The sequence below is a fragment of the Lutjanus erythropterus genome, chromosome 9 (assembly GCF_056507025.1).
Source record: "Lutjanus erythropterus isolate fLutEry1 chromosome 9, fLutEry1.hap2, whole genome shotgun sequence".
NCBI classification, from domain to species: Eukaryota; Metazoa; Chordata; class Actinopteri; order Lutjaniformes; family Lutjanidae; genus Lutjanus; species Lutjanus erythropterus.
In genome coordinates, this window is record NC_139325.1 from 8,594,271 (window position 1) to 8,608,383 (window position 14,113).

A 14,113-nucleotide genomic window follows, 5' to 3' on the forward strand; every position below is an offset into this window, starting at 1 on the left:
TGTCAATGTTTAGAGGGCACTAAGGACAAATGCCAGGATAGCACGGCCATCGAACAATAATTTTAAGTCCATTGAAATATTGTATTGAATTTAACATAGTGGCCAGGGAAGGTTTTATTTGTATTAAATTTTTTCCTAATTTGTTAACTGTAAGTACAGGGACACAGGGAGTCAGTCTATATAATGATGTCATACAAAATAGTGTGCAATATATAATGAGTTAGCATCTCAAAATAATGAGTTAGTCTCTTATATTCATAAGAAACTTTCTCAAAACACACACTGAATAATAATAATGTTTCTCATTATTTTGACATATTAACTCATTATTTTAAGAAAGTCTCATTCTAATCACCTACAGGATCTTATTTTCCATCACATTGGCAGTAATGGGCTTCTATAGAGGGAGACAGTGCACCCAGCTGTGCAATGAGGGTGAGACAAGTGTATAACACAGATTTAGCTGTTTGTCACTGTTAACCAGAAGTCCAATCTGCAATGTCAACCACAGAATAGTAGTATAACATCAGGCTTAATGGTCAAAGTTTACACTTTAACAGCCTTGTGGTTTTCAAGTGGCTCATAAAAGGCTCTAAATCTAATCCATCACTAGTTACATGTGCAGTGTTTCACTCAATGTTTTTCCAGTCAGAATCTTGACAAAAGACCCTGGTGTCTAAAAACTGGGTTGACAGGAAAGAGGCACAGAAGAAAACAGTGAAATCAGCCAGTGGGGCAGTGTGGGCAGGGCATCAGGGCCAGTCTGGACACAGGGTGCATGAGTTTCTGAAGGGCATCAAGGCCAAACTGAAGGGCGACATCCGCCATGATATTCCTGACCAGGTTGCAACACAGACCACTTCTCTTGCACTGCTGCTTACTGTGCTACAGCTGCCAATAGCTAGTTAATTACTGGCCCTATGAGCTGAATTCACTTGGACTGGGACACAGCCTCTGAGACCCATGGAGGCCAGTTTGAAAACAGGGAATACAGTACCAAGGTGATTTACAACGGTTGCAACCAGGACTCTTGAGTCCAGCGACAATGAAGACATGGTGGGATGCAGCTGAGGTGCTAGTTTGTGGCAAGTTTATCTTGCAATCTCCTTGCTGGTTGTTCAGATGAAAGGCTTGTGCTCCTCAGCTGAGCTGTAATATTAGCAGTACTGAGATAGCTAGCATTTTGAAATGGTTGGCGAGTGTAGTTCAGTAGAAAGAAAAAAGTTCCTTCATGAAACTGTTCACAACAACACACAGCATAATACAAGAAAATAAAATAGAGTCAGAGGGCAGGATCTCTGCAGATACAGACACCACCACACACTTCTAGTGGCTTATAAGTGAGGGATTATTATTATATGAGTCTATATAGTACTGTTTTTTTTAAGGAAAATTCTGCATTGTATGCCTTTAGCTACATTTCAAAGCCAAGTTTGAACAGCATTGTCCTAGATAGTCTGCTTTGTACTGCACCGTCTTTAATTGTCTAAGATGTTTGTTAAGACAGTACAATGAGTGGAGAGAGAGTGACACCAGAGAGAACCAGGTTTATGACATTATAGAAAAGCTAATACACATGACAAAAGAAGACCTTGTGTTTGAGCTGCACTTACTACTTAGTCTGAGAAAAACAAACAGAACAAGTTTGTCAGGGTTGTTTTGAGTTTAAAGCCGAGAGCACATGTTGAGAATACATTTGCATACTGAATTAACAACAAGCACTACTATTATAATGAGATCAAAACCACTGTTTTTTGGAAAATCATGCATAGTATGCCTTTATCTACTTTTCAAAGCTAAGTGTGAATAGTGTTGTCCTAGATCGTCTGCTTTTTACTGCACCCTCTCAGTGATCTAGGATGTTTGTTACGACTTATGCTATAAGTATATAATATATATATATATATATATATATATATATATATATATATATATATATATATATATATATATATATATATACATATATATATATATAAAATATGCTAATATATTTTGAGTGGAAAGAGTATGACAGTGGAGACCTTGAGGGAAAGTCAACAACAGAACTGGGCTTTTGGCTAGAAAAGCTAATAAACAGAACAAGTTAGTCAGTGTTGAGTAGAGCATATGTTAGCAAAATACCATAACACAACACAATAACAATAACAGTTTTTATACTAACGTTATATTATTGCTTACGGAAAACTTTTATTTTTTATTTTTTGCTGCTTGACTTGAGGTGATTTTATTGATGAAAACTTGTTGGTTTGTTATGGTGACATTTTGTCACCTCCACTCCTGTATGCCTGCAAATAAATCTTGTACTTTGTGTCATTTTAGTTGCGTTGTGTGTGATTTAAAGTCCTCCATCTCATGATGTCAAGTAAATTAAACCTCTACTGCCTGAAACCTCACATTCTGTTTTTATAGCTTTGAAAACACAATGGAGAGAACATGTTCTCTGACTTAATGCACAGGAAGAAATCCTTTCACGTCTCACAATGAGTGCCTCCATCACACAGTGAACAACAGAAAAACAGTCATTATCATGAAGCAACACACACTGCATGTCGTTGCTTTTGACTATATGTGAAACACAGCAAACACACATCACCTCCTGTCCTGTCCTTGGAAAATACAAGACAGGTTTTATGGTCTGAACTATCCTTGGGAATTATAGTGCCTCTTGTTGTCTGTTCTGTCCTTGACAGCTTGACACATCATCCTGCGTGTTCACCTTTAGGCTGACAATAACCAGAGCTTTAAAATGTGACAGTAATCGCTGAGGGATAAGTCTGTGTTTATGTGTGCAGTGTGTGTGAATGCGTTTATATGGTGCTTCCAGAAAGGTATAGACAAATACTTTCCTGTGTAAACACTATATGAGAGTCAATGGGTATGGTAATCAGGTGCCTCTGGGTCTAACAGTATCAGTTGTAGAGCCTAAAATTAAGACTCAGGACAAACTGTTCTTTGGTGGCTCTATCGTCACCTGCCTCATTGACTATGTTTACATGCACAAAATACTTTGCTTTCTGTCCTTATTCCAAAAAAGACAATATTCCTACAAAGCTGTTTACATGTCTAATTAAAATTAAACCGTTGACTGCTTTTTTATGACATGCAGAACTGACTGTAAAGAAGCTGGCAAGGCAAGAAGCTGTGTCTTGCAAACTGCAGTAAAAACTTGAGGTGGGACAGATCCAATCAATTATCGGTATTGGGTATTGGACTCATGTCATAAGGGAAAAGTGTTCCAAACAAGTCTGCTACGATACAGCTGGAGTGAAGAAATGTTACAGCCACTTCACTCATGGTGTAACAAAAAACCTGCACAAAAATGATAATTTCCAAGGACATCATTACACAAACTACACGAGCTTTCCAAACCAAAGTTCAGTTTCAACCTCATGTAATCTTACTACTAGTACTAGTAATGCTACTACTACTAATCATAATTCTTGATAATAAAAAAATAGAGTGCTGGTGTCAGTATTGTTTTGCTATCAGCAAATAACCAAATTCAGAAATTGGATCAGAACTGAAAAAAGTGGATTGGTACATCTCTACATCTCTAGTAAAAACTCCAAGTGAGACGTATATTCCAAATGCATTGTATACATGTCCAAATTATCCTGCTAAAAGAACCTCAATATCAGTATTAAGAGCCAAAACTAGTGTAATTAATTGATTGGACATGGACTAACATTGCCAATTCTATAACAATGCCAATTTCAAAGTTTTAAAATCTTAACTATTCAATAATTCTCACGCAAAATTAGAGACAACAGTTTTCACATTAAGCCTACATTAATATTTAACATAAGAGGACACATGTCCCAAGTTCCTTAGCAAAATACAGATGGAATCACAACGTAAACCACCATGTTCTGAATAAACACATTACAAACACTAACAAAAATTAACACTGACATTTTGGAAGATTAAAAAAAACAAATTTAAACAAACTCTCAGCAATGAATGATGGAATATGAAGGGTATCTTTCAGCACTAACTGCAGCAAATGTGAACGTCACAAGCCAGAATCTTGTAGCACCCCACAATGGTGGGAGGCTGCCATTACAGCACCATTAAGTCCATGGCTCTGGAGCATGAATTCAGGCACATTCAGACTACACAGTTAGCTTCCTAGATGGTGAAAAATCTAACTGGATGTGAACCAAACACAACCCATCAACATCACCACTAAACCATTTCACTAGTACTACTAATACTACTAATAATAACCGTCATCATCATCAACACAAAAGTATTCTGATATCTCTGTCTCTGGTACCAGTATAGTATCAGTATTGGTAGATACTGGAATCTGATCAGAACTGAAAAAGTATCTTTAATTGGCATATTCCAAATGTCTGAATCAAATTCAGAATAAGGCCTAATTAGTTAATTAATTAATTCCAAATGGAATATGTTATTTACATGACCCATATCAAATTTGGAATATTTGTCATATTTGGAATAATTGTGGAAAATTTGTGTGCATGTAAATGCAGCCAATGACAGGTAACTTCCAGATATTTTACTTTTTTTTTTTGTATCTTTAGCATTTTTCTGTTAATAAACTTCCCTATTGGTCACATTGAACTATCTCTGACCAAACTGTACATTGGCTCCTCATAAAACAATTAAAATTTTCCTTTGTTGCCTACTGTAACATTATTTGAACAGTAACATACTGTATCAGGTATGAGGTTTCAACAAAAAAACAAAAAAGATTCTGAAGAGCAACATCTATTGCACGCATGAGTAAGTTTTTATATGAACAGTGTTATATTGGGTATAGTTCATGATTCTATCCATAAATAGCACTGGAAAAGTAAGGTTAACGTACAGTGACATTTTCTGAGTGTGTGAGATTGTGTATCGGAGATGTGGTCAACATACCGTCACCTTCTCTAAATCAGCTTCTGAGGAGGTGGGAGACAGGGGGCTGATGGGACTGAGGGAAGGGGAGCTTCCGACACTGGAGACGTACTCGGGATCAGGAACGTACAGAACCTGCAAACACAATCCATGGCTGTATTTACACAGGCGCTGCCTTTGTGCAAACACGGACCGCACACCACACACGCACGCACAGGGAGCAATAAAAGATAATCTCTCTCGCACATACAGTATGCATACAGGCAAACCACAAGTGTGAAATGGCAAATGACGTGAAATCATGAAAGCAGCTTCATGCTATTGACAAGGATAAACAGAGAAAAGGAAAGTGACGAGTGATTATGGTAAATCAACATGTAAGATTTAGCAGTGACAGGAACATGATGTCTGATGGTTTTCATGTGGTTAGAAATTCCATCTGTTGTGTAATGAAATGAGAAAGAAGGGGATGGCTAGCTGTTAAACGGACAGACACTCCAAAATCAAAAATCCATATTTTTCCTCTCGCCTGTCACGCTATTTATCCATGTGGATAGTTTTGGTGTGAGTTGCAGAGATTTGGAGATGTCGTCTGCAGAGGTGTCTGCCTTCAATCCAGTACAATGGAACAAGATGGCACTCACTTGTGGTGCTCAAAGTGCCAAAAAATGCATTTAAAAAACTCAGCAGCAGTGTCTTTTTCCAGAAATCATGACCTGATAAGATAATTCACAGACCCCTTTGTGAGAAGTTTCATGAAGGAACTACTTTCTACCAATATACCAATTATATTCACCAACCGTATCATGCCAGGCATCTACTCATGGACAAGAGGATAATGTTTACATCCTGCGCTGTCACGAACCTCTCATCCATGAGTAGATGCATGCTTCCTTTCCTTTCAATTCAGCTCAATTTTATTTGTGTACCAAAAAATCATAACAAAGTTATCTCAGGGCACTTTTCAAATAGAGCAAATCTACACCGAAAAACCTTCTTCTTTTTACCTTCTGTGCTGTGATACAGTTGACAGGTGTAGTTTGGTAGAAAGAAAATAGTTCCTACATGAAACGGCTCACTACAAGGTCTGGGGTTTGTCTTCAGTAACTGGGTCATGATTTCTGCAAAAGAGACATTTGTTGCCTCCAAATGGAGCTTGTGAACTTGTGGTTATGACACGGGAAGTAGTATACACAACTTGGGAACCACGAGGTTGGGAATACCACAAGGTTGGGAATACCACAAGAAGGATGAGCGTTCATATGGACTCTTCTTGAGAACACAGAAAAGACAAACCCATTTGAAGGTAGCAATTGCTGTTGAGTTTTTAAAAAAAATGTTTTTCTTTTTGGTGCTTTGAGCACTGCAAACCAAGTGCCATTTAGTTCCATTATACTGGCAAGATGGCAGACATTTCTATGGCTGATATATATTGGTATTGGTATATATTGGTATAAATACCAATACAGGTAAGAGGAAACGTGTATTTTTGATTTTGGGGTGAATTGTCCCTTTAAATAAATTGACATTTTGGAAATTATATTTGTTTGCATTGTTGCTGCATGTTAGATTGATACCACTGAACATCGAAGGCTTTAAAAAGTCCATCATTTAAAATATAAAATATAGACATGAAAAAAGTATCCATGATTTCTTAGACATAAAAAGGAGTAACTCTTGAATAACTACATCTGTTCACATCACATTGTCACATTTTGATCTACACAAGATCTATTGTTGGAAAAAAAAAGTTTGTTTCCTCTTTTAGATTGTAAATTTTTTCCTTGTCCAATAAAGAATATGAAGAAATAGTGCAACTACTCCTTTAAGGTTAAAGAAATGAGCTTTTTGTTCTAGTGTAGTGTCTGCTTCAGCCATGGAGGAAGAGGAGGAATAATGGTTGAGTGAGTGCTCTCCACACCTCACTGTTTGGACTCAGCTCAACTCAGCACTGTTTGCCAAGAGCTGAGAAGGGGGGATGCCAGCGGGACTGGCGTACGTGTCTCGCCTCCATTCGTCCGGATTTCATTTGGACGCCAAGAAATACAAAATATCGTTTTGGATGTTTGCTACTTTCCCCCATTAAAAAACAAATTTAGAATTTTTTGGGTGGAAAAAAAGGGAAAAGACAAACATGACAGCCAGGGGAAGCTGGCAGCGTGTTTAGCAGGCTAAAGATGGGTAGCTTGTGTCATGCTGTCGGAACTAAAGCATCTTTGGGAGAATTTAAGGATAGCACATATTATTATACCTTTTTAGAAACAAAATAGGTCCTTTGCAATGAATTGCATCCTAATGGGACAAGTGACACTGTAATTTGCAGGCAATTAAGTGGGGATACAGATAGTAGGGATGTGAACAGTGAGTCAGCAAATTGCTTTGAGAAAGAAAGAGGTTTAACACGTGCAGCATGTTCCCAAAAAACCCTTCTATCCCCAGTTTTTCCACCTAAAATGTTAAGTGATTGTGAGATAAAGGCAAGCCATCGAGAAGGCATTGTGAAATGTCAGAAACAGCTATTAAGAGATCGAGCGGCTGGTGAGATGCTGTAGATATGGGGTAGCTGTGGGACAGTGATGAAGTGAAGCAGCTGAATGTATCAGTGAAGGCGTGCACGGCGGTTCACACCTGGCCAGGCACCACTGCTCTGGAGAACAGCTTGTTCAGCTGAACCAGTTCGTTGGGTGTGGTGTCAAACTTGAGCGCAATGCTGTTCAACGTGTCCCGCGATTCCACCTGGACCACAAAACAAGAAGAGAGGACACAGAATCACATTCCTGCTCCTGTTCAGGGCATCTCCATCTGAAGCTGCACAGGAAAGACTAGAAGATGTGACACAGATGATGAGAGACGGAGAGAGAAAACTGTGCAAAGCTGTGCATTCATTACTTTAAAAGGTTTTAATGTTGCTTGATTTTTGCATGTTAGATTTTGGGATGTTATGCAAATTAAAGCTGTCAGCTGTTGACCAGGAATAGAGTCTCACAGGAAGCAATGCTGCAAGTAGAAATATAAACTGACATGAATGTCAGCAGCAGTCTTGTGTTATCTTGTGAACCACTTGTGTGGCAACATCTAGGCTCACGTTTTGCACTTTAAAACAAGGAGGACTCTTTTATGTGCAAGTCTCCGGCTACAACTATGATCGAACACCATTCATTTTATTATTGATTCATCTCTCAGTCATTTGATTACTCATTTAGTCTGTAAAGCACCAGATAATCCTACAAAAAGCCTTTCATAATCTCACGCACCCAAGGTCAGTCAAATTGACTGTTCGCTAAAACCCTGGACAGTTATTGCTCAGTCATAGCTTAGCAACTGTAACCAGGAACAGCAGGTCCGTCAAGCTTTAGATTTCCACATGATGCAGCATTGTGCATGAGGCTGTAGTAAACAAAAGACAAATTGTAGTTTAGTGTGTTCGTCTGCTCTAGTCCAAGCTGCGGTTGATGTCAGGTGCAATTAAGCAGCTTTCTACCTACAGTAGGAACTGAGTGTTACTTCTTTCAAAGCCAAAGGAAAGTTCACATTATTTTGTGGGGTTACAGGTAAGTAAAAAAAAAAAGCTCAGCTCATGGTTTCACTGTAGGATTTCCTCACCATGTGGTGCCAATCCTGGACGACGCTGCATCAGGGTTTAGGCTAATGCTAGCAGCTCTGTTAAGCTCTTTACTTTTGGCTATAACTGGCTATACACTGCAATACAAAAACAATGCTGTGTTTTTGCACTGTCACGTTTCAACAATGGGATTCTCAGTGGAGCGCAAAGCCCAAAATCCAGTGAGCACATTCCAAAAAAGACTGAAAAGGTAGCACATCTCAAGAATACAGCTGTGAGTTCCTTCTGCCCTTGTATATTACCAAATTGAACCTTCATTGTACTTCAGACGCTCTGATGAAGGCTCTGTGCCAAAACATGTAAGGGCTTGTTTACTGTGATGTGAGCCAAATAAATAAGTGAGATGCAAATATTTTCTCCTTCTTGACTTGAAGACTTGAGATGTGCTACCTTTTCAGTTTGTTCACAAAAATAATGCTGTTCCTTTATGGATCATAAACTGTCGAGGATGCTGACATTTTGTTTGGGTCATGTTAGCTTTAGGGCTGGGTATCGTTCAAGAAATTACAAAACCAGTACCAGTACCTATAAATACCACTAGTGTACCTGACTTTTTTTCTTCTTCGTGCATTGATAACCATGATGTGAAACGTTCCTAAAATAATCTTTCTGCATTTTATGCCTTTAGATTTATCAGCTGTCACAGGCATGTAGTACAACCATACTTCTAAACATTTTGGTGGTATCGCAGCACAATGAGCTGCCAACTTCATCAAATACACCATACTTGACTTCACACCACAGTCTGTATGGGTTGCAGCTGCCACCGTAGTGGACCAGTCACACTTCACGTTAACTGGATGTACATGTTTGATGATTGGCTGCAGGCTAAACCAAAAAGTAAGTACATTTCTTTCCAGATCTAGATACAAGAAGGATTGCTACTGTACCTTTAAACCATTAGGTACCAATGCCCAGCCCTAAGCTTTAGCCTCAATCTACCAGCCACTATGGCTGTGTATCGGCAAGGATCTGGCGATGTGATATGGATCACGATAATCTAAGAAAGAACAAACTGGAAATGTCAGTGAGAGACGGCATTTTGGGGGGGTGGGGGGGGGGGGGGGGTGTAGCTCTTGTCTTGTCTACCTCTTTTTGAAATTAAGAACCTGTTGTTACAAAATTTGCTAAAAAGTTTTAAAAGTGGCAAATCTGCTACCATTATTATTGCAAACTGTGCACGAGAACAGAAAGCTTGACGGAGTAGCAAAAGTAACTAAGGGGTGGGGCTTAGAGAAACAGTATTTTGTCTGACAAAGAGCTTCAGTTTACAATGCCCATGATTTAATAATGCTTAATTACTAACTCCAACAGCTGATCAGTTCTAAAAATAGTAGCTGATTAATTTTTTTTGGTCACTTAAATGATTAATTGGCTAATCTATTAAGCACTAAGTGAGTCATTTAAATCAATATGATGAAGCATAACATCCTGAGCCATATTAAGTGATCAAGCAAGCAGAAGGAGATGTAGCAATTCATGTCAGAGGAGGTTTAATGTATCATGGAGGCTGCTGTTGTGGCTGCACCCTGTGCTCAGCTGCAGCACCCTGCAGTTCGACACAGGTGCATTTGCTCGTCTCCACCAGTTAAAATCCATACAACAGAGATGTGCGTGTCTGAACTAGTTAAGCAGCTAACATGCCCAGTGGGAGTTTCTACCTTCCAAATAAGGATGACAACCATGTCAGAAAGCGCCTGCATGTGTGTGCGTGTGTGCGTGTATGTGTGTGTGAGAGAGGACGGTGGGATGAGTGAGGAAAGTGTGCTCAGGGGAGTGAACCCCTGAAAACCAGACAGGCAGGGCTGACTCTGAGCTGTGTATAATTAGGACAGGATAATGGCACTGTGTGTTTTAGTGCAACAGTCATGGGACTGCCGGTCGGTGGATCTCAGCATGTGTGTGGCTGTGCAGCTCTACTTGTATATGTGTGTGCAATAGAGTCCCACAAAAACACCAAGGAATGACAGCTTCTCCAAATTCTTGACATGACAGGCTGTTTCCAGGAGGATATTCTTGTGCAAACAGACAGACAGAGACACACACACAGCACAGTCACAGACAGGTAGTTGAGAACGGGAACCGAGGCAGACAAGCTGGAACATTAGTAACACAGAATCATTTTGTGTGAGGCAGACACACATGACATGATCAGGGTCATGATCATGTCTACACATAACAACATTGAGGGGAAGAAGCAGAAAATACAGAAACCCAGAAGCCGTATGAAGCCAGTGAATGTTTTCTCACAATGACGTGCACTAACTCCAGCTCCAAAAACAGACCATTGCGTCTCCAGGTAGCAACTGACAGTCACGGTGAAGTGAAATATTAGAAGCTTTCACATCTTTCATTGTATTAGACGGGTAACAGGCAAGACAAAATTTCTAGTAAACTCAGAAATTGAGACATAAAGTGTGCATGGGCTGGTTTGAAGCAGAGCTCCGAGGGATTAATATTTCAAATATTTGAAATATATAAAGTGTACTTGGTTTAGCAAGAACAACAGAGCCATATGGGATCAGCCCCAGAATCTGTGGCTCAGAGAGGAGAGCAAATCAAGCACTCAGCAGCACAAATATTCAAAGTGTGTTATTTAGCCTGCTAGCTCGAGAATCTTCTGAAGGGTGGGATAGAGGAGCAGAGATTTTAGAGACGGGGGCCGAAGGCAATGCAGCGGTGGACTGGTTTGTGGTGAAATGAAGCCAGGTTAGGACTGAGACAGGATTGACAGTGTTAGCTGACATCTTTCTACTTAAAAATCCTCACAATGTGCAGGTTGTACGCAACAGGGATTTTTAATTGGCGGGGCTGAAATCTTCTGCTCGCTTGGTCGTTATGCGTTTGTCCGAATAAAATTCTCACCAGCCGGACAGTTGCTGGTGTTACTTTCATGAGAACATATGCAGACCTGATGTATTTTATTTCAGAGTGACAGGCTATTTACTACAGATTTACTGGCTCCAAACTTATTGACACCATGTCAGAGAACAAGCACAAATCACTACATCGCCCCCCAACCTCAGAGGACAGAAGAGCTGAGTGCTTAAAATTTGATGACAATGTGTGCCGCTAACAGTTCAAGCTCAATGATGGATCAATACCGGCCGTCTGTGACCCGACTTCAAATTCAAAAGCTGTATGTTTTGCCATGTTCTTTGTCATTTTAGTGTTTATTTTGCAGGTTATCCTGTTGAATTTGGCATTAGCATGTTGCTAATGCTGCTAATCCCACAGGGTGGGGCAACTGATGGACTAATGTCCAAGTTTCATCACAGTAATAAACTGATTCTTTAGACAACTCACATAAAGCAATTCAATTAATGAATCAGCCATTTTTTGACTGAACTCTTCCAGATATTTGTGACACAGACGTGCCATGGGAATTTCAAAATAAAGGCAAATCTTAAAGACGACGACGATATTTTCACTTTGCATCGATTATGTTAGATCAGTGAACACTGAATCGATATGATGATCCACATCATTGTATCATTACACCCCTAGAGAGTAGTGGGTCGGATGGCAGTAACTGGTTTTTGTGGAGGTTTACACTGCAGCACAAGGTGTGTTAGCATTGTGCTTGGTTTATGTATGGAGGCTGGTGCTGTATGTGGTTTACTTGATAGACAAGCCCTGAAAGTAATAATATAGCTATGTGTGAAAAAGAAATGGTCAGACTGCAGGATTCTGTTTGGCAACGCTGTGTAACTTTGAATAGCAAAGCATTTAGGCTGCCAATTAGCTGGCTGTGGCTGATTTAGTTCATCCAGAGGACAAGCCGCTTTTTCCCCATCACTCAGTTGAAGATTAGGGTGGGTTTCATTGGTTGACTACAGCCCTTGAAATCTTTAAGAATTTTCATAAAATAAGTAGTGTATTTTCCTCTCAGTCGGGGGGGAAAACACCGCTGATCAAGCATGAGACGGTGGTGCATTCCCAGCAAGAAGCAGGAACACGAGGCACCGTGCAGAAAACTGAGACATGTTGGCTGTGTATTATACTTGGATCTGGCACAAAATCCATTTCACATCAACTTCAACATGTTTTTCCAAGTCTCTGATACAAAAAAATAGGTGTCAAATGCAACAATTAATGATCATGCTTATTTAAACTGGTTAAAATGAATGAATGAATTCAGGCATACACCCATCCATAATGAGGCCATAATCCAAGCAACACCACTTAAGGCAATGTCTGTGGGAAAACCCTCATTGTGTACATGATAAAAACACTAGCGAACAATGGCGGATATCCAGCAGAGACAGTGAAAGGCTAATCAACAGGAAGTGCACTGACAGTAATACTGTTGTGTCACAGGACAGACCAGCTCCTTAACTTTTGGAGCTGAAATATCTTGTGATGTTAGTCACTTCCTTGCAGCACTGCCCTCCACTGTTGAGCAATTAAAAAAGTGGTGGAAGGAGTATATTTAAAGTCCAATATCAAAGTAGTAGTTTTGCTTTCAAAACCAAAAAACCTGTCCGCAAAATAAGTTTTGACATCCAGAGTTTCAGCAGCTGACAAAATAAATGTGCTATTGGTGCTGATTGATAGTCCTGTCATCACATGTTATGTCTTCCACATCCTTCCTGTAGCTTTTATCTAGACTGAACTATGATGACTGAACTGGCTCGGGCTGGATAAATCAGGGCTGCGAGCGCGAAACCAAGGCCCAGATTGCAGGCTGCAGTGGATGCCCTACCCTCTGGGGGAACGAGCTAATCAAATCCGAGGTCAGTCATGCTGCTGGGATGCAGCCTCCCTGACTCAGCAATGTGTGCAACTTTGTTTGGACAACAATGAACAAGGCAGAGCAGGGACGCATTGTGCAGTATGGATCGTAGGTTGTGCAGTGTGTAGGGTTGACTGGGAGGGTAGTTTAACGGACAGAGGTTTCATGGGGAGCAGAACTACACTGCAGAGGATGATGGGATGGGTGGAGACTATTCTAGGCTAGTAACTGGCTGACTGGATGTCAGGACTAAAAGTAAACCTTTAGGCTTCCTTTACTCTGTCACTGATAATCATGAGGGGTGTCACGATTCTCCAAATCCAGGATTCTATTTGACTTTTGATTTAAAGGTCGCAATTCGATTCAATTTTAAACATTTGTTCAGCCCTGTTAAGACTATCGAGTTCTCATGTGCACAAAGCCACGCTTTAAGGAAGGCTGCCTTGTGGAACACCTGAACTGTAATATGAGACGTAGACTAGAGGGTTTGTTGTTGGAAGTGAGTCATAGAAAAGTGGCTGATGTAACGTTGTAATGTTTTTAACTGGTTATAAAAGCTATGAAGGTGTCAGTGAGAAGACTGGCTATTTCTATATAGTTGTTCTTAATGGCTGCCACTCTGGGTCAGCATGCGATGGAATACTGGGAAATTGCCAACCCTGCTTTTGATTTTGGCTGAAACAAAAAAAACAACAACAAAAAAAACAATGAATGTTCCTGTTGCCTGTGTAGACCTGATGAAAAAAGGTATGTACCTAGTTGGTATGCAGTACCAGCTGTCTGTGACCTGACTTCAAACTGGAAAGCTGCAGGTTTTGCCATGTTTTATGTTGTTTTACTTCTGTTAAATCTGGTGTTAGCATGTTTCTAATGTGGTTATTCCCACA

General features: G+C 40.0%; 1 protein-coding gene across 4 annotated transcripts in view; it reads right to left on the reverse strand.

The window, feature by feature from the left end:
* Nucleotides 1-14,113, reverse strand: part of oxr1a (oxidation resistance 1a) — a 248,196-nt gene that overhangs the window by 45,860 nt on the left and 188,223 nt on the right. For all 4 annotated transcript variants that reach the window (XM_084726037.1, XM_084726039.1, XM_084726038.1 and 1 more), the window contains 2 exons: nt 7,498-7,605; nt 4,891-5,004 (listed from right to left, as the gene is read on the reverse strand). In XM_084726037.1, the coding sequence (XP_084582163.1) occupies nt 4,891-5,004; nt 7,498-7,605 (222 nt within the window). The remainder of the gene's footprint in view (nt 1-4,890; nt 5,005-7,497; nt 7,606-14,113) is intronic.